The sequence below is a fragment of the Lissotriton helveticus genome, chromosome 1_1 (assembly GCF_964261635.1).
Source record: "Lissotriton helveticus chromosome 1_1, aLisHel1.1, whole genome shotgun sequence".
NCBI lineage: Eukaryota > Metazoa > Chordata > Amphibia > Caudata > Salamandridae > Lissotriton > Lissotriton helveticus.
In genome coordinates, this window is record NC_136057.1 from 1480010770 (window position 1) to 1480032553 (window position 21784).

At 45.8% G+C, this 21784-nt stretch overlaps 1 protein-coding gene across 2 annotated transcripts in view; it reads right to left on the bottom strand.

Annotated features, from left to right (window-relative positions):
• The window catches only part of SPATS2 (spermatogenesis associated serine rich 2), a 335634-nt gene that overhangs the window by 136374 nt on the left and 177476 nt on the right, over window positions 1-21784 (bottom strand). For both annotated transcript variants that reach the window (XM_078686466.1, XM_078686461.1), the window contains 2 exons: window positions 6380-6638; window positions 2947-3156 (listed from right to left, as the gene is read on the bottom strand). In XM_078686466.1, the coding sequence (XP_078542592.1) occupies window positions 2947-3156; window positions 6380-6638 (469 nt within the window). The remainder of the gene's footprint in view (window positions 1-2946; window positions 3157-6379; window positions 6639-21784) is intronic.

A 21784-nucleotide genomic window follows, 5' to 3' on the forward strand; every position in this document is an offset into this window, starting at 1 on the left:
TAGAGGATCAGGTTGGAAAAGGTCTTCTCCTTGCCGAACCTTTGCCAGCGCCGATTTTTTTCGGTTCCGGGCGTGGCTGCTGCTTGTCTTTAGCCTTAGGAGTTGTTACTGTGTCGTTTGACGTAGATTTCGACACCGAAGGTATTGTTTTCGGAGTCGTAGGCTGTTTCGAGGGCTTGAGCGCATCAGAATCAGGCCTTGTAGGTTTCGGTACCGAAGATATTGGCTTCGGAGTGGAAGCTGATCTCGTCGGCCTCGAGGCGTCAGACGCTGGCTTCATAGTTTTGTCTTTAGAAGTCGACGGTTTCGGAGCCGGGACTTCTTTTGGTTTCGTGCAGAGGGAGCTGGTGGGATCGGCACGTGCGGCTTGCTTGGTAAGAAGCTACCGGAATGCTTGAGTATTTTCTTCGGAGCCGGACTCGATGGCTGGGCTTTCAAAGGGTTTTTTCGGTCGCGACTGGGCCCCAGAGGCAGAGTGTTGACCTTTGCCTTCGATTTGGGTGGTGGGTATGGGGCAGGGGCAGTAGTACTCACATGCTGACCCGATGGTATGGAGTCATCTGAGTCGTCTGCCTCTGATACAATTTGGAGATCGTCTGAATCTTCTTCGGGAACGAGGGTCAAAGATATGCACCGGTTCCGGAGCCGATCTCTGCATGTCGTGTCGACGGGCCCTCCGATCTCTAATGGTTTTCTTGGATCGAAAGGACGCACAGGCTGTATAGCTGGATTCGTCGTGTTCTGGCGATAAGCACAGGTTACACACCTTGTGATGGTCACTGTGTTGAAACTTTGCTCCACACTCGGGGCATCTTTTGAATGGCGTCCTTTCCATGAGGTGTAGGCCTCACGGCGTGGATAGGCCCAACGGCCCGCGTCCATGACCGGAATCGAGCTGATGGAGTGGAGAGGACGTTTGTCGATATCAAAAGTAGTTTGGTGACGTTTGAATACGTTTTTACGTGTCGAAGTACTTGAAAAGTAGATTTCGAACCAGAGCGGAAAAGTTTCATCCGAACCCAGTGTCGGAAAAAAACAATCTAAGGATGGAGCCGATGCCCATTCGCACTATCGTCCAAGGGAGGAGTCGCCTATCTCGTGACTACAAAAGACTTCTTCCAAGACGACAACAACATGCAAATCCAAGCCCAACACCAGGTGGCGATCTAATGCCAAGTGTACAATCTGCAGCTCATATGCCTCGAACAAATACTTACCTTCAACTACAATTCTGCAGCACTGGTATCTTTCATCCATTAACATGTACCTAACCTGTCTGTTAATGCGGCTAATGCATATCTGCTAACAAGTTTTGAAAATATGACAGTTGGAGACCCTCAGGAGGGATAGAAGACTGAGCCTTTCGTCCAGATTGGCCAGAGATTTTATTGCATAATGAGGTGGATGGCCTATTTGTGTTTGCCATCATTTTAAATGTTGATTGCTATATTGGTATACTGCTGCACTAAAATTGATTACCAGTGGTTTCTAGTCTGACGTCGGGAGAGAATTCAAGCATGTGATTCTATAAAAGATACCAATGCTGCAGAACTTTGGTTACAGGTAAGTAACTTTTTCATCAACAACATTTTAAAATTGTAGCACTGCCAAAAAACCTCATCAAACAGTTCAGAAGAAAGATGTTAACTTTAACATCTAGTCTTGGGTGACCCCCACAAGATGATATGTACGTTGAGGACCGATAAAGCAACAAGCGGAATTGATTGGGATCAATTCAATAGGAAAGAAGAGGTACACTTTGCTACGGAGACCTTGATATGGATCAGACCAAGTCGAACTAAAAGAGCGTATCAAAGGATGCAAATAAATCCAACAAAATAAGTGCAGCTTTGGTCACAATGCATCCTCAATTTATTAAGGGCTTCTAAATAGTTATAAAGTTGTGAGGTGAAAACTTGTTCTGCAAGACTTCCCACACAGGGCACCAAAGTATTTTTTCAGTACTGGTCAAACTGTCTTTTTTAAACAAATGGGTAACAGCACTCCTACCTTTCTTTCTAAGAGAACCATTCCTGATTAAAGAGAGGCTGATAATCATGCTGATTTGACAGGCCAACAGGAGAATTAGACTTAACAAGTTTAAACAATGTAGTGATCTCCTCTAGATGAGTGGGGACGAAAGTCTATCAAGCACAAGAGTGAACTGCCACAAAAGAGTGACCCGAATATAGAAAGAAAACAAGTGAGAACTCTTGATTTTATAGTGGATTATTTGCATTTTTTTCACAAATCATGCACGGTCAACCCAAACATTTTGAGAAGGTTGGACGGCAAATGCCAAAAACAGAGGCTTACAAAAGATGTTTAACATTTGAAATTGTATTGGTGTGGTTATCCAAATTAAGAAAGTGCTTATAAAGAAATTCAGTTTTGGCCATTCGGAGTTTTATTTTGGTAAATAAGTACATTTTATTTATATGCCAATAAGTCAACTTCAGAATAGGAAATTTCCCCCTTGTGCTCATTGTCAGAAAATAAATCTGTAATACCTCAAGCAGGTGAGAGACACCTATTAGAAGCTTTGTTTCTGGGTTGTTTCGGGAGTTAAAATGCAAGTTCCTTTCTCAAGCTACAGGTCCTGGATGTTGCATTGTCAGGGAAGGCCTACTTACGGGCATGATTACAGGGCCAAAAATAAAAGTCAGGATACCAGTTTCACATGCAGTCACACATTCAGGCTACTGGAATGCACCAGTTTACCATGCAGGTGACGTTCTTGTCTCAACAGTGGACTTGTGAAATATGTGATGAGTTATAATACACTGCTAAAATCTGCTTTGTTCTGCTGCTGCACACTTCATTTTGTTTTCTGTTACGTATTTAGAACTACTTCAATAATATAACTATCTGCATGAAATCTACTAAATTACAAATACTCAATTGAGAGGTGTGTTGGCTCAAAGTGGGCACATTCCTGTGTCTTACCAAGCTTTCTGGAAGCAGAACAAAGGGGGGTGTCTTCAGGCAGTGGCAGAGAACCAGAGGCTACCATTTGGGTGCCGGAGGTGCTGCCCGCACGGCCTTTCTGGGTGTTGCGGTGGTCTTGGGGTGCCACTCGTGTGGAGTGATGGTGCAACGGGAGGTGGACACTCTGTAGCTTCAAGTCCAAGTCAGCTTTCCTGTCACCCATCTCTCCTGCAAAGACAATAATAACAGAATATTAAGGCTAGCATAGGGGAACATACTAAGAATGGAAAGAAAAGAGACAAGTAGAGGGCAAAGGAATGGAGCAGCAAGAGACAGGTTGCAGTCAGAAATCTTTAACTCACAATCACATTTAGTAATGGGGAGATGAGAAAATGTTTCTAAATATAGAAAATGCATTTTAGCCAAAAGTGCTTCCACAGATCTGTAGACTAAGATTAATTGGTAGAACGCATCTGTAGGTTCATACGCTTGGAAGGATTATACTTGGAGGTAGATGAGGAGAAGAGTCACAACAGGATGAATTTTCCTGCTGGAGAACCAATAATGATGCAGAGCGGGTCTTACAATTCACACTTGGAGAAGTTCCCAAGGACTCAATGTTCAAGTGATCTGAAACACGTATATTAAAAACCTGCTCAGGCCCAGTGGAACAATAATCTGTGCTAAATGCATGGTTCAAAAGCACACACACTCACATACACAGCAGTGGTCCTGCTGGTGTACCGGGGGCTAGCCTTCACCCTCTTTGGGAATGGATTCTGCTTAGTGAGATCAATGTTGAACTACAGCTATAACATGCTGCCCAATGATATGCTGATATTCCTGCTGAATATCAAAGTAAAAAGGACCAGTTAGTCATTTTGAAGTCTGCATTCCGAGTGACAATCAGTATTGACAAAAATCTCAAGCCTATATACATGGAGTAATACTGGAGGAATAAAGACAGCTGTGCTGCTCTGCAATTCCTGAACATACCTTGATGTCCAGTAGCTTCGACTGCAGATGACACTCCAAGCTCGGGACACATGAACTCAGGAATGCTGTGAGAAAATAGCCACAAAAGCAAATTCACTCATGGCAGGGCGAGGAGGGAAATGTAGGAAAACTTCCACAGGGCTCTTTTGCCAGCGGGTCCGCCCCATCACAATCCAGAAAGGCTCACTTGATCGGGCAACACAAGGGAGATCACGTTGGGGTGTAAGCCAGTCAGTGGCTCTGTTTCGTGGCAGAACGAACAGGCAACAAAAATGAGGTCCGAAGTGGTTGGTGGCTCAAGATGACTATGAAACAGCATGATGGTGTTCGCATGGAGCATGATGGCAGTGGTGAAAAATCAGTAGATGAGCAGGCTGATGGAAGTAGAATTGAGGTTTTGCCGGATAAGTTGGTCTGGGGTAATAGTACCCAGGTTAGGGCAACTGCAAGAATGCAAAGCTAGGGTGATGTCAGAGGAGAAAGTGTTATGTGGCCAGCAAGGGAGAGGATAGTGAGGCCTCCAGCTGGTAGAAGGAACAAGGGTTCTTATCCTGCAAGGCAGCCCAGGAAATGGAATGGCGAGTGGACAGTGTAATAGTAGCAGAGCCACAGCACCAGAAGCAATGTCAAGCAGTGTTGATGGTTGAGAGGATGGAGTAAAGGCTCCATTTCTGCAAAAATATCAATGGCAACAGGCAGAGTGTGGCTGCAAGGGGTGGACAGGTTGACAGGGATGTCGATGTGACAGATGGTGGGTAGTGGATCAGAGAAGGCAAGGGCAAGTGGCTGAACCAGCATGGTGATTGATGGGAGGGTGACCCAGGTAGTGGAAATGGTAGAAGCGAGTGGCAATAGGCAATGGTACAGGGATTTCAGATGGGATAGACAAGCACGCAGTCATGAGGTCACGGGTTGTAAACCATGATAGACAGCTGCATCTAAACTTTCACAAAATCAGCGTGGCAGGTCCAAGTGGCAAACACTTGAATCAGTGTCATGTTTCAACAAATTACTCAAGGTTTGGGGAAAACTGCTGCTCTTGGAATCAAAACCACTGTGCTAGTCACTTTTCCCAGTCGCAGTTGTTTAAGATTATACATGCATCACACCATTGCCTGGATCTCAGTCAGACCATTAGAGTTGCAGAAAATCAGAAACCACGCAGGATGAATACACAAACGATGGTAAGAGAAGCTAAGCCATATCATAAAAGAACTTAGTTGCAAGTCATAAAAAAGTGTGTCCTTTACAAAAACAAGACTGATCGGACTGACGCAGACTAGAAGTGGCTTAAGTGCGAAGATCAATAACGGCATGCGATCTGTGGACATCATGACAATTTAGAGACATTTAACAAAAATCATTTTTTTCTGTCAATTATAGCCGACATGAAGTGCTCAGAGTTTAACACTGTTGTCACACTTTCAGTGCAGCAGTGTACATTGCTCTGAAAGTGACGCAAATTGGGGTCCAGTAACATGGCTTACTAGGCCAGCAGTTCTTAACATGTTGACTTCCAAGGATCTCAATGAATCACTACTGGAAGCCGGGGAATCCCACCTAAGTGATTTCTATGATTTGACCCTCAACACACTACATAAAAACACACATACATGAAACAGATAGACAAATTATGGAAATACCTTAAATCACAAGCAAAGGAAGAGGAAATCGAAATTTTACTTTTAAGTGGAAAAGTTGAGGGTTTTAAAATGAAGCTTTATTACTAAAATATGAAGCGATATGCAAGACTCTAGCGTATCACTGTCTTTTTTGCTCCGATGGCAAGCACTTTTATGCACATATCATTACTGCTTTAAGTAGTCCTTAGCATACTTCATTTGCAGTACTTACGCTGCTCTCACAAATCAAGATAATGATACCAACCTAATTTGTAGCTTCTAAAGTGAGAAGTGTGGCTCAATGGTTAGAGCGGCAGACCCTGATGCAGAGGTCTAGCCCGGGACCAGGGTTAAATTCCCCACCTCGGCGGGTCTTGGGCTCAAAATTCCACGGACCTGATAATTCTCGCCTCGGTGCCTATTCCAATCATGGAGTCCCACTCTGCAACTCTGGGCAATAGCTTGCTTAATCTCCACAAAGGCCCCCACAACGCTAAGGATGCCTGGCCTCCACCTTGGGGGTGCCCAGGAATGGACCCCTCACATGGAAAGCCAGGATGGGTTCCACAGAGGTATTCGTACAAGCGCCTTGAGACCCTTGCGGGTGAGTAGTGCGCTATACAAGTACCAATTTACATTTACAATGTCTTCACACATACGGAACGTTTTAAAACTTTAATTTAGTTTTTTAAGTATAAATACTTTATTAATCAGCTCATAATATTACATTTTATTAACAGCCGCAGACCGCTCCTCTAAATAGGCATTGTGGACCATCAAGGGTCCCCAGACCACAGGTTAAAAGATCACTGAATTTGGTTGTCCCTTCTCACCTGTCCCATCAAACCCATCCAGTATGATGGAGTCCGAGTCTTCAAGGTCTCTGGCGTCAATGGACAGTGTGTCGAGCCCCTGGCTCAGCGAGTCCACCGACTCTGTGTCATTGGCCAGGCCATTGACATGGTAGCCATTGATTCCACTCCCCTCTGGGGATATCACACAGGGCTCCTCTTCTCCAGAGGCCTGCTTGCTGGAATCCGTCACGCTGCTGGCTGCATCCGCTGCACTAGGTTTGCTTTTCTTCTTTTTGTTCTGAAAATGGCAAGGAGAATAATTACACACAGGAACCAAGGACATATAATTCCTTAAGTAATCATGACCTACGTAGCAGTCACACCTGAAGCACCCCTCTGGCAGGAGCAACCAGGATGCAGAACAAGATTTGGAACTCAAAGCCTTTCACAAACAACTGACATGACCCCTCAAGAGACGCACGTCAAGAATGCAAGTTGCGTGAAGAAGACCTGCCAAAGCCAATGGTATGTCCAACAACGCTACAGATGTTTTAGATAGTTCATCTGCAATACACTCCTAAGAAGGGTGTTCAAACATTCACAGGGCAAGGGTTACGTGACACCAGAAGCACGCACAACTTGAGATCGCCTATATCATAAGAGAGCAGCAAGGAGGTCAAACCAGTTCACAAAGCCCAATATCTATGACACACCAAGTGCAGGATGATAAAAGTGTAAATTCCAAACTCTTGTCTTTTTTATAAACAGTAAAAACCTTGATACTTGGATATTAAAACCCACTGTTTGGGAGATTACATTTACTTCGGGGAACTCCAAACTCCTCACATAAGTGACATCAGGAAATAAGAGGTCAATGTTACCTACATGACAAGTTTCTATAATGTATGATTTGTAACACCATGATACCGCGAGATCACAAGCACAAAAGTGAATGTTGACTAATCTCACAAAAGTGCATAGCAAGGGGCATCACTTGAGTGCGAAGCAAGGGATATCCAACATCAAAGGGGCACAAACGTGGTATCACAATTGAACAAGGTGAGAAATGAACTACAGCAAGTGTGATCACTAGAGGGCCTGCTTAGGGTTAAGTAACAAAACAAGTGATGTCAGAACTACACAAAGAGAGTTGAGCACCATCACATGTGGACAGGGTGTAAGTGACATCACAATGTGGCTCTTAAGCAACATAACTGGTGTGTATGGCAAAAGAAAATAAATTACTTACTTGTAATTGCAGTTATCCAGGATTGGTATCTTTCATAGATACACATGCTTGAATCATTCCCCGTCATCGACATGGGAGTCCCACGGTACCATAGTAAAGCACTACGTATTAACTTAGCTCAGGCTAAAATAGCACTAGGCCATGAAATCTTATATCCTATCTATGTCCTCTTTTGAAAAAAAGGACTAAACCTTAACTATTAACAACACTCCCAAGAGAGGCTGATTTCCTCAGATTTTCAAGAACAAGTGGGAATAATGTCCCTAGTGCTAAGGGGAGCCTCTCAGGGGCGGTGGGTGTTTTGCATGTGAATCTAGGAAAGATCGCATTACTGGATAACTGCAGTTACAGGTAAGTAACTGATCTTTCATAGATTCACATGCTTGATCAGAATAGTACACAGTATTGTAGATAACTGAAATACCCTTTGAGGGTGGTAGGTAAAAAAAATACACTTTGTAGAGGTTAATAGGACCTTTCGACACATATCATATAAGCATATTCACATCTCTACATATACAGGCAGATGTGTTAAGAACATTAGCATTTAAGTGAATAATGTTTAGATAAAGAACAGAAATAGAACAATGAAGTAGCAATACACCATAGCCTGAAACTTTTGATTTGAACATAAATAAACTCCTCTTTTTAAAGGGGGGGGGTTCCATTTATTGGAATAAATTGCGTAACACAGCCTGCCCTATGGCTGCGTTGCTTCACGGCGCTAACTCCAGGCAGTAGTGCTTTGTGAAGGTGTGGGTGCTCTTCCACGTCGTAGTACGGCATATTTTCTCCAGCAGAATGCCTGCAAACAGAGCAACGGAAATGGGCACTGCTCTTGTCGAATGAGCTTTAGCTCTTCTCGTTAAGGGTTTACCTGCTTTGGAATGGCAAAACTGAATTGTTGCAGAGATCCATCTTGCGATCATAGGTTTTGTCACTGCTGTGCCTTGACGACCTTGGCCATAAGCTACAAGTAACTGATCAGTCTTCTGAATGAGCTTAGTTCTGTGAAGGTAAAATTTGAGACCCCACCAGATGTCCATCGTATAAAAAGCCTGATCAGTAGGTGTGGCTGGGGGGTGGGAAAAAAGTTAAAACGGACGACCGGCTCCTTGAGGTGGAATTGAGAAGGAACCTTTGGGATGAACTTTGGGTTGGTTCTGAGAAGCACCAAGTCATCTGTGAAACGAAGAAAAGGTTCCTGAGTGATAAAGGTCTACCTCACTAACCGTTCTGGTAGATGTAGAGCAAAGAGAAGAGCAACCTTCCAAATGAGAAACTTTAATTCAACCATATGAATGGTTTCAAAAGGCAAATGCTACTTACCAGTATGCATCTGTTCTTGGCATGTAGGGCTGCTGACATTCATATTTTAGCATAGATCGCCGCCTAGTGTTGGGTCCGGATGTTTGCACCTTGTTGTCTTGGAAGAGTTTTCGAAGTATCAGAAGATAGGTGACTCCCCCCCTGGACTACAGTGCGCTTGGGCATCTTTTCCATCTTCAGATTGTTTTTCGCCATTGTGGCAAAGATGGAGTATAGGAAAGTAAGAGATGACCATGTAAATGTATGTAAGGAAGATAACCATGCAGCTGTGACAGGCACCGGGGAGGATGGTGGGTATATGAATGTCAGCAGCCCTACATGCCAAGTACAGATGAATACTGGTAAGTAGCATTTGCCGTTCGAGGCATGTGGGCTGCTGAATTCATATCTTAGCATAGACTGTATAGCTGTTTCTCTTTTAGCGGTGGTCGCCTGTATCAGCTGCAGTGGTTTGAAAAAGAGTTTTAAGGACAGCCTGGCCCACAGCAGCTTGTTGCTTAGCTTGCATGTCAACACAGTAGTGTTTTGTGAAAGTGTGTATGGTAGACCACGTAGCTGCCCTGCATATGTCTTCTAAGGGAATATTTCCTAGGAAAGCCATGGATGCCCCCATTTTACGCGTTGAGTGGGCTTTTGGGGGAACTGTTAAAGTGCGCTTTGCCTTTTGATAGCATATTTGAATGCATTTAACTATCCATCTGGCTATTCCTGCCTTGGAAATGGGATTACCCTTATGTTGTGGTGAAAAAGCGACAAATAGTTGCTTTGTCTTTCTGAGTGATTTTGTTCTGTCAACTTAATATAACAGAGCTCTTTTAACGTCTAGTGTGTGTGGAGCTATTTCAGCCACGGATTGCGGGTTTTGAAAGAAAACTGGCAATTCTATGGACTGATTGATGTGGAAAGTTGATATAACTTTTGGCATAAATTTAGGGTTTGTACGAAGCACTACTTTATTGTGGTGTATTTGCATGAAAGGTTCCTGAATGGTTAGTGCCTGTAGCTCACTCACTCGCCTGAGGGAGGTAATAGCAATTAAAAATGCCACCTTCCATGTTAAGAATTGTAGTTCACATGAATGAAGTGGTTCGAAGGGGGGTCCCATGAGTCTGGTAAGTACTATGTTTAAGTTCCAGACTGGAGAAGGTGGATGCTTTGGAGGGATAATTCTTTTAAGTCCCTCCATAAAAGCTTTGATAGGTGGGATTCTGAAAAGGGACACATGTTGTCTGTTTTGAAGATATGCTGCTATAGCAGCCAGGTGTAACCCTATAGATGAGTATGCTAGGTTACATCTCTGAAGATGTAGCAGGTAACAGATTAAATTTTGGATGGAGGCATCCAATGGATTGATTTGGTTATTATTACAATGAATAACAGATCTTTTCCATTTAGCTGTGTAGCATGCTCTGGTAGTGGGACACCTTGCTTCCTTGATAATGTTCATACAGTCTGGAGGCAAGTTAAATTATCCGAACTCTAAGACCTCAGGAGCCAGATCGCTAGGTTCATCTAATTGGGATCTGGGTGCCTGATTTCTCCATGGTTCTGTTTTAGCAGTTGTGGCAAGAGGCGTAGTCTTTGGTGAGGAACCACTGAGAGTTCTAGGAGCGTTGTGTACCATGGCTGTCTTGCCCATGTGGGAGCAACCAGGATTATTGTGAGTGACTGTTGCCTTAGTTTGCGAGCCACTAATGGAATCAGTGGGGTCGGTGGAAAAGCATCCACAAATCTGCCTGACCAGTTCATCCATTTCGCATTGCCTTGTGACAACAGGTGTGGGAACCTGGCGGCGAAGGACAGGCATTTTGGGTTTTCGTTTGTGGCAAACAGATCTAGGTCTGGATGTCCCCACTTTTGAAAGAATGGTTGGAGAACTTGAGGATGAATCTCCCATTCGTGTACTTGCTGTGTCGGCTTAGTAGGTCTGCTATCTGGTTGTCTAGTCCTGGGAGGTGTTCTGCCAGGAGATACATGTTTTGTGGAATTGCCCACTTCCATATGCTCTGTGCTAGGTGAGATAGTTGCAGAGAGTGCCCCCCCCCCCCCTGTTTTTGGATGTAGTACATGGCTGTCATGTTGTCCGTCCGGATTAACACAGCCTTGTTGCGCAACTATTTCTGAAAGGCTCTCATTGCTAGGAATACTGCTAGTAACTCTAAGTGGTTTAAATGTAGTGTCTTTTGTTTGACTGTCCAGAGACCTTGGACTGTATATTGATGGAGATGGGCTCCCCAACCTGTCAGTGATGCGTCCGCTGTTAATACTACCTGTGGAATTGGCTCTTTGAACAGTCGCCCCTTGGAAAGGTTTTGTGGGTTCCACCACTGCAGAGAGGTCTTTTAGTTGTCCTTGATCTTGGTTCCACTGGCGTGCTAGGCATTCCTGTAAGGGGCGCATTTGAAGCAGAGTATGAGGGACCATGCATATGCAGGAGGCTATCATGCCTATAAGCTGCATGAACACTCGAGCTGGCAGGGAGTGTTGTGGCTGAAATTTTTGAATGAGAGACTGTATGTTGGCTATCCTGGCTGGATTTGGATATGCCTTTGCTACGGAGCGGTCTATTGTTGCTCCCAGATATTGCTGTATGTGGGAGGGTTGTAGATGTGATTTTGGGTAATTTATGGAAAATCCTAGACTGTGCAGTAGCTGGATTGTCTGTGAGGTATGGCTGGCACACTGCGTATGAGTTGGCTTTTATGAGCCAATCGTCGAGGTAGGGGAACACATGGATGTGCTGCCTTCTGAGGTGTGCTGCTACTACTGCTAGGCATTTTGTAAAAACCCTTGGTGCTGTAGTTACCCCGAAGGGGAGAACTTTGAATTGATAGTGCTGACCCTCTATTGTGAACCTGAAGTATCTCCTGTGAGCTGGATGAATGGGGATGTGAAAGTATGCATCCTTGAGGTCTAATGTGGCGAGGAAGTCGCCTTGCTGGAGTAGTGGGTGTATCTGTTGTAGAGTGATCATATGGAAATGATCTGAGAGTATGTATTGGTTCAAAGGTCTGAGGTCTAATATTGGTCTGAGGGAGCCGTCTTTTTTGGGAATGAGGAAGTATAGAGAGTATATCCCTGTCCCTTGATGTTGTAATGGGACTGGCTCTATGGCACCCTTTTCCAGCATGGATAGCACCTCCTGTTGTAACAGCGTGATGTGTTCTTTGGATATTGGGCAGTGTTTGGGTGGTATGTTGGGTGGAGTAGAAGTGAGTTTTAGGCATTAACCATACTGGATAATTTGTCTCACCCACCTGTCTGTAGTGATAGCGTTCCAGACTGGTAGGAATTGTGTTAATCTGCCTCCGACTGGTGTTAAGTGGTCTGGAGGGAGTGTGAAAAAGTCACTGTTTGGTGGTGGTGGAGGCTCGGGTGTTATTATTACCACGCCCTCTGCCCTTGTTATTGTTCCCTCTAATAACCTCCTCTATTGGAGCCTTTATTAAAGGTGCCTTGTGTAGTGCTCTTGAATGATGAAGAAGTTTGGGATGTGTTGCCTCTGCCTGAGCCTCGAAACGAGGAGCGACGAAAGGAGCTCCTAGACTGTTGAAATTGAAGTGCACCCATGGATTTAGCGATGTCAGTATCTTTTTTCATCTTTTCTAAGATGGTATCAACCGCAGGTCCAAATAAGAAATCCTGGTTAATAGGTTGATTGAGTATGGTAGATTTCACTTCATTTTAAAAACCTGAAATGCGGAGCAAGGCATGCCGGCGTAGCAATACACTAGTGTTGACAGACCTAGCAGCTGTATCAGCTACATCAAGGGTGCATTTTATAGATGCGTTAGTGATGAATTTCCCTTCCTGTATTAGGTCGTTTCCATTTGCCATATAGGGTTCTGGTAGGTGTTGTAATAATCCCTCCAGTTGGTCATAGTGTGCTCCCTCATAGCGTGCTAGGAGAGCTTGGGTATTGGCAATCCTTCAGTTGCTTGCTGCCTGAGAGGCCACTCTTTTCCCTGAGGCTTCTAAAATTTTTGACTCCTTGTCAGGAGGGGGAGCATCACCTGTTTGTGAATTTGCTCTTTTCCTAGCATTAGATACAACTAGGGAGTCTAGTGGTAGCTGAGACCTGATATAAGAGGAGTCTGTAGGGGCCGGTTTATATTTTTTCTCAATTCTTGGATTGAGAACACGCGCCCTGGCTGGGTCTTTAAAGATGTCTGGTGCGTGCTTTAGTACTCCTTTTAGCATAGGGAGTACACATACACTCTTCTCAGATGTTGAGAAGGTGTTAAATAGAAAATCCTCCTCTATAGGGTCAGTGTCCATGTGTACGCCATGATACTGAGCTGCTCGGTCCACTAGTTGGTTAAAAGCGACAGTGTCGTCAGTAGAAGATGGCTTTGTGGGGTATGGAGAGGGATCGGGTATGGGTTGTGTATAATCTGTGTAATCAGGATCATTATGGTCACTCCATGTGTCATCCTGGTTTCCTTGATCGTCAGGTTGTATAAAATCTTGAGGATCTTCACCCATATTTTCTTCCTCATCATATTCTATAGGTGGAGGAGAATATGGAACATAAGGCATGTTAGGAGTGAAAGGGGGAGGTGTGAAAGGTCTTGAAGGGGATGTGCCAAAGTCCTTTTTCTTAGGAGCAACAGGAGAAGGGGGCTTCAGTGTCCAGTCTTCTTTTGTTTTTATTGTAGACTGATCTATGTCCTGTATCAGCGTGTATATACAGTTTTTGTTGTTCTGGGTACAATGGATCTGGATGAAAAAGTTCTTCCTCCACTGTCCGTGGCTTCGGCACCGAGGATTTTGAATCGGTCGCCTGCTTGTCTTTATTTTTTGTTTTCGGGTGAGTTGCGGACTCGAGGACCCTTGAGTGTGGAGCTTTTTTCGGCTCGACGGATTTGTTTGGGTCAAGTGTCTTTTTAGGCTGGACTTCTTTTGTATGATGGGCGGCCTTCTTCGGCTCGACGGCAGTCTTCGGCTCGACGGCAGTCTTCGGCTCGACGGCAGTCTTCGGATCGACGGCAGTCTTCGGATCGACGGCAGTCTTCGGATCGACGGCAGTCTTCGGATCGACGGCAGTCTTCGGATCGACGACCTTCTTGGGGTCCACGCCCTTTTCCGGATCGACTACCTTCTTGGGATTGACGGTCTTCTTCGGATCTGCGACCTTCTTGGGGTCGACGGCCTTCTTCGGACCGACGACCTTCTTGGTGTTGACGCCCGTTCTTGGCTCTGCGGGCGTTTTTGAGTAGACGGCCTTTTTGTGCTCGACGACTTTTTTTGGGTTGAGCGGTTTTGCCCGATGCTGAGGCCACTTTGGGAAGTGTTTTGCTCGGTACCGGAAGGCTTGGGTGTGGTCTTCGGAGCCGAGCCGGAAGGCGGGGCTTCTGAAGCGGTGTTTCGGTCGCGGCTAAGGCTTTCAGGCGATGCTTTGACCGGAGCCTTGTCTGGAGGTGGAGGTGGGGTAGGCTTTGGTACTCGCGGTTTGCCCCGGTGTGATCTGGTTATCGGAGTCCGATCGGTCCTCTACGGTGACTATCTCCAGATCTTCAGAGCCCTCCGCATCTGGGAGTTCATGTTCGTCGTCGAAAATGTTTTCCGGTTCTGGTGCCTTTCACTGCATCTCTTGTCGAGCAGCTCTTCGGTTCCGGATAGTTTTCTTTGACCGGAACAGAGCACAAGCTGGACAGTGTTCTTCGTTGTGCTCCGGAGATAGGCACCTATTGCATACTTTATGCTTATCACTACTGTGTGGAAATTTGGATCCACACTATGGGCCTTTATTAAACGGGGTCCTTTCCATCAGCAGAAGGCCCACTTGGCGTCGAAAAGGCCCAACGGCCCGCATCGACAACCGGAGAGAAGTGGAAGTGTTGTCGAGTCGAGGGATACCGAGCGGAAACAATACCGTCGAATGTAGAAGGTTTTGGCCTTAGAAAGTTGGAAAACTTTGGTCCCGAAGTTGGAGCTGTCGAAGTGCATCCAAACCCAATGGCGGAAAAAAACAATCTGAAGATGGAGAAGATGCCCTTGCGCACTGTAGTCCAGGGGAGGAGTCACCTATCTCGTCGTGATATTTTGAAGACTCTTCCAAGACAACAAGGTGCAAACATCCAGACCCAACAGTAGGCAGCGATCTATGCTAAGATATGAATTCAGCAGCCCACATGCCTCGAACAGGCTCTTTCATTATTTGCGAGAGAACCACTTTGAGATGCTATTTCTGAGGAGGAGCTTGCACTGGTGGGAAAGCTTTTTTATGAACGTTGAATAATAGAGGGATAGATCCTGTAGTGTACCTTGAAATTGCAGCAAGGGGAACTTTGACTGATAAGTAAACGAGGCATGACATGGCCAGAGAAAGAAGATAAGGTAAGATCTGTTCTGGAGAAGCATGGAACAAGTGTACGTTTTTTGTTGACACCAGTTACAGAATATTTTCCACTTTAACCCGCACGTTTTGGTTGTACCAAGTTCCGAAACTCTTAAAAATCAGGAGCAATGCATACAAGTGGAGAGAGTCTGGCTCCCGGTTGCATATCTGACCCTGGTTCAATGTCAGGAGAGATGGCGCTGGAGGAAGACGAATGGGCTTGTTCTCCGAGAGAAGGAGAAGCTCCAAAAACCAGTGCTGCGAGGGCCACTTGGAATCGATCAACAGGAGACAACAGCACTCCATCTTAATCTTGGTGAGGACCTTGGGAATCAGTGGGAAGGGAGGGAAAGCATATGCGTAGATCCCGGACCTGCTCATCAAAAGGGCATTCCCCCACGACCCTGGGAGAGGGAATCGACCGCCAGAATTAGTATTGCTGTCCGTTGCAGAGATCTAGCAATGGTTTCCCCCACAATGAGAATATCTTGTTCAACGGCTGTTGGCCCAGTTCCCACTCGTGGCAACTGTCCTTGGTTCTGCTGAGAGCATCCACTAGTGTGTTGTGGACTCCAGAAACGTGCTCAGCATTTAAGGAGATTCCGTGTGCTGTGAGCCAACCCCACAGCTCTTGGGCTTCTTGAGACAGCGTCAGAGATAGAGTACCTCCTTGTTTGTTGATAGAATACATACTGGTCGTATTGTTGATATGAACCAACTTGGTGGATTTTGCGATCCAAGGGAAAAAAGCCTGTAGGGTGAGAAAAAGGGCCTAGAGCTCCGGAACTGTTGATGTGGACAGACCACTGACTTATGGACTACTTTCCTTGGAGCTGAAGGTCCTGTAAATTCGCCTCCCAGCCCTTCAAAGAAGCATCCGTGGTGATGATGAAATCCGGCACTGATGGTAGGAACGGGAGGTCTTCAAAGAGATGTGGCTTGTGGGATCACCATGCCAGAGGGGGTATCGTTCGTGGAGTAATGGAGATTAAGTTCTCAAAGGACCCTTCCGACAGTATCCATTGGAGGCTGCAGTTCCTCTTTTAATGGCCTTACCTTGAGGTGCGCCAACGGGACCACATTTATTGTAAAAGAGATGCTGCCTAGAGCAACTTCAACAGTACTGTTTTCTTGTGATTTGTTTAGCCACGTGTGCTAGCCTCCCTTGTCTTTCCTGGGAGAGGATGGCTTTGTTCTGTATCATATCTAGTTCGGCTCCAAGAAATGTCATAGTCTCGCCAATTTACAGTGATACCCAGTTTGAGAAAAAGCAAGAGACAGGCTTTAGTTGCTCTGGCAGCTTGTCCTGGGGTTGAAGCTTTTAGCAGCCAGTCGGATATGTAAGGTAATACCTGATGACCTTGTTTCCTGAGTGCCATTGCTACTGGGGCCATGCACTTGGTTCGACTTTCTCTATTGCTCATTTGGCAAGCATTAAGAACGTTTCCTTCCATAGTAAGTGAAGATGAGGGAGGTGTGCTCCATTTGGGGGATTTGTTGGTGGCTTTTCCGTGAACTCCAGGGTATGACCATAAGTGACAAGGTCCAATACCCATCTGTCTGAGGTGATGGTTTACCAGCGATGGAGCTTATTGGATATGTTCGTACCTCGGGATGGGAAGGTGATGCACTAGTACATGGACAAGGCCACTGTTTGTGGCCTATGTTGCATCTCTGAGAAGGTGGTCTTTTGCGAGGCCCTTGCTTTGAGAAACCACCGTAGAAGATTGGCGGCAACAATGTTATTGATACCCCTGCCTGTATTTGGGCTGGTAGAACAGATACTGCTGAGTGCGCTGGAATCCACCTCTGTAAAAAAAGAGAAGCCACGTCCACAAGCTCCTCAAAAAGGCACCTTCCGATATTGGAGGGTCATATGCCATGTCTAATATTTTAGACTGGACCACAGGTCTAAAGGAGGTCGCTTTGAGCCATCCTTGGCGTATTAGCACAGCTGTGTTGGCCAGGTAACGGAAGCCTGTGGGGGCGATTTCCATGGCACAATCTATTATTTCAGATCAAGTGCACATGCCCTCCAGTATGATATTCTTGGCTTTCGACAGTTTATCCTCTGGGATGAGGTCGATAATGGAGCTAACATCAGACAACATTTAGAGGTCATAATGGCCTAGAATAGCCAGGGCGTTGGCGGCACACACTGTGATTACAGACATGGTGGAAAATCTTTTGCCAATACTGTCTAAAAGGCGCCTATCCTCGTCATGTGGTGCTGAAGTGGGAGTAGTGGGTTCTTCGACCAATTTTGTGTTGCCTGAGAGATCATTGAGTCAGGCTTGGGATGACCTGTTAAACATGAAGGGGAATAGTCAGGTGCCCTGTACTTTTTGACAATGTGAGGGAGGACAGCCGCTACCGTGGCAGAGTTCTTCATAACCATGACCACGTTTCTGCCATATGCAGTCCAAGATTGGTATAGAGCATACTGATTTTCTTGCCTGCTCTTTGAAATCATACAGGAAATAGTCAAGACTGTTTAACCGACATAATGAGATGAAATCTGGTTGCTGCTCTGTCCATCAAATTGTGGAAGCCTCATATATCTTCTGGAGGGGAATCGGAAGGATGGTGCAGAGGTGGGGACGGTGCTGGTAAGTCATAGTCATCCCATACGTCCAAGGTGGCTGGGTCAGGAATCTAATCGTCTACTCTTCCATCATCCGATGATCATCTCTAGGTGGCACTGCTACATGGGAGATAAGAGTCCTTCTAGAAATAGTTAGAGGGAGAGTTGCTGGGGCAAGAGGGGTGGCAGGTTGTGGAAACCACCTCCAATGATCTGTAAGCATAGCCTGGAGGTCCTGTATCAAAGAAGCAGAAGTATGTGAAGTATCCCGCGGAGGGTTTGAAGAATGTCCACAGGGCTGATAATGTCTTGGAGGCGGAGGATAGTAATGCTGGAAATAATGCGCTTCCTCCTCATAATCTTCATCTTCCTCCTGGCATATAACATTCAGTTCTCAAGGACTGTGGGCTGGACCAAACAGACCGCTGTCGTCATCATAGTCCACAATGTCTGTGCCTTGGTTGTAGAGGGGAGTATTTGCTGGATGAGGTGACTTCAGGACTCAGGAATCCTTATGTAACGCAACTGGTGCTCGTGTAAAGCGCTCTGATACCAGTTAACTTCGGGTCAAGTTCGAGCTATATAAAACTCGTTAAAATAAATAAAAAATAAGGTTCTGGTGACTTTGGAAACCTTAATTGCAGTTGATGGGAGCGTCGACGGATGGATGTAGATGCCTTCTTTGGTGTCATGGTCGACGCCATCAACAGAGCAATTGTCGACGAAGTGTCGGTGGGACCATCATTGATGGCATTTTGGTCAACAGGCTTGTTGACAACGGAGGCATCTCCAGGGACGAAGATGCAGGCATTGACGAGATGAGAGCGCTGATGGCAGCTGTCATTTTCGCTGTCAACCTTCGACGACGAGATGGTAGTACTGATGGTCGTAGACAATCTCGGTGTCGTCACTGAAGGCGTCGTTGAGAGGGATTGAAAGAAGATTTATGCCTCGTGGATGGCTCAGTAGAAGAGGTATGAGAGTTATCTTTATCCTTAACAAATGGTATGGATAAGCCAGGCAAGGATGTTCTGAGGCGAAATGTTTTTGCTCCTCTTTTTTTATTTGGAACTGTGAGGCAGGTGAGAAGTCGTCACAGATTTTCTGGACCCCTCTGATGCTCCATCATAGGATCTAGCCCTTTTGTGAGACCTAAAAGAGGCGTTACTATCCTCCTCAGAAGATGATTTCTGAGCGTTTGCTTTCTTAAGCCACAGAAGTAGCCTGCCTTCCCTGCCCCTTAGGGTTTTTTAGGAGAATGTGCGACAAATCTTGCACTCTTTTACCTCATGCTTGGGATGAAGGCCGTAAATACAGTCCTAGTTTGGGTCATCCACATGCACTCTCTGCTTCCCACAGATCTTAAATAGATGAAAAAGGCCTTTTCTGTCAGACATAGTAAAATAGTAATGTTGAAAATAGCTTTAGATTAAAAAACCTGATCCGAACTCAGGGAAACTCCCTTCACACACAACGTGTGGTGAAAATGTAAGGAACTTGGGAGTGTTCTAGAGAGTGCTACGATCTGGTGGGTCATAGTTAAGGTTTGGTCCATTTTTTTGTAAAGGACATAGATGGGCTATAAAATGTCTTGGCCTAGGCTAACTTGACACATTATGCGTTACTATGATACTGTGGGACTCCCACTTCACCGATAGAGAATGATTCAAGAATGTGAATCTATGAAAGATCCAATACTGGATAACTGTGTAACGTCACTAGTGTGCAGTGCAAGAGTTGGGCAATATCATATGTACACAAAGCTAAATCAATTTGACATCACAAGAGCACAAGGATGAGGGTTGAGAAAGACTATGTGCTTATAGTGAGGGATGGGTGATATCAAGAGTGTGCAAGGTGGAGGCTGAGTTGCTTCAAGAATACATGCAGTCTGGGCTAAGCAACATTTATGAGTGAACTAAGCAAGATTATAGGAACAGCAAAAGTGTGCGAGACTATGGTTGAGGAGGATCGCAAGTGTGCAGTGACATGGTTCAAGACATTAGAAGTGGATAGGGTGCACTGAGCAAAATCACCAGGTCCAGCTGAAAGACTTATAAGATATCATTAGGGTACAGAGCATGGGTTGAGACGTATCATGCAATCACAAGACGAGAGCAGAGCAGCATTCTAAGAGGGCAGGATAAAGGTTGACCTATAACAGAGAGCTGGCTGCTATTATGAGAAGCAGGGTGTGGCTTGAGCAACAACATAAGGGCACAAGGTACATGCTGAGCAACAATCCGAAAGGACAGGGTCAGCTTTGAGATGCATCAAGAATTCACAAATAAGGATAAACTGAAACCATGCGTCCATATGGCAAGGCTTAGTTTACAACAACTGCAAAAACAACAATTGATGGACAGAATGCAGAACAATGTCATATATTCACACCAGTACAGAGGTCTGGGCCTAAATCCATCGTTTTTTTGCTCACAATGCCATTCCAGTTTGAACCCAGCCATATGCAAATCAGTCTTGACACTGTGCCCCATGGGAACAGTCCAGCCCTAACTGCCATGCCAGGTCTCCCTGGACTGGAAACAAGCACCCTAGGACCGGTTTCGGGCTTTCAGCCAGGATAGCTTGATTCCAGTGGCATGGAGAGCACAGGACTCACGTCTGAAAATACCCGTCCCACTTTGGGTGAAAAATGCAAAAACAACAGTTGATGGACAGAATGCAGAACAATGTCATACATTCACCCCAGTACAGAGATCTGGGCCTAAATCCATCGTTTTACTGCTCACAATGCCATTCCAGTTTGAACCCAGCCATATGCAAATCAGTCTTGACCCTGTGCCCCATGGGAACAGTCCAGCCCGAACTGCCAAGCCAGGTCCTCCCTGGACTGGAAACAAGCATCCTAGAACCGGTTTAGGGGTTTCAGCCCTCTTCAGCCAGGATAGCTTGATTCCAGTGGCATGGAGAGCACGGGATTCACGTCTGAGCATACCCATCCCACTCGGGGTGACAAATGCAAAAACAACAGTTGATGGACAGAATGCAGAACAATGTCGTACATTCACCCCCGTACAGAGATCTGGTCCTTAATCCATCGTTTTTTTGCTCACAATGCCATTCCAGTTTGAACCCAGCCATATGCAAATTAGTCTTGACCCTGTGCCCCATGGGAACAGTCCAGCCCGAACTGCCAAGCCAGGTCCTCCCAGGACTGGAAACAAGCATCCTAGGCCCAGATCTCTGTACTGGGGTGAATGTATGACATTGTTCTGCATTCTGTCCATCAACTGCTGTTTTTGTATTTGTCACCCCGAGTGGGACGGGTATGCTCAGACGTGAGTCCCGTGCTCTCCACATCACTGGAGACAAGCTATCCTGGCTGATGACGGCTGATAGCCAGAAACCGGTCCTAGGATGCTTGATTCCGGTTCAGGGAAGACATGGCTTGGCAGTTAGGGCTGGACTGTTCCCATGAGGCACAGGGTCAAGGCTGATTTGCATATGGCTATGTCTGAACTGGGGTGGTGTGGAGTGCAAAAATACGATTGATTTAGGCCCAGATCTCTGTACTGGGGTGAATGTATGACATTGATCTGCATTCTGTCCATCAACTGCTGCTTTTGTATTTGTCACCCCAAGTGGGACGGGTATGCTCAGACATGAGTCCCGTGCTCTCCACATCACTGGAGTCAAGCTATCCTGGCTGACGACGGGTGATAGTCAGAAACCGGTCCTAGGATGCTTGATTCTGGTCCAGGGAAGACATGGCTTGGCAGTTCGGGCTGGAATGTTCCCATGAGGCACAGGGTCAAGGATGATTTGCATATGGCTATGTCTGAACTGGGGTGGTGTGGAGTGCAAAAAAACCGATGGATTTAGGCCCGGATCTCTGTACTAGGGTGAATATATGACATTGTTCTGCATTCTGTCCATCAACTGTTGTTTAGGTTTCGCCTGGCGAACAGCTGCGCAGCAGCG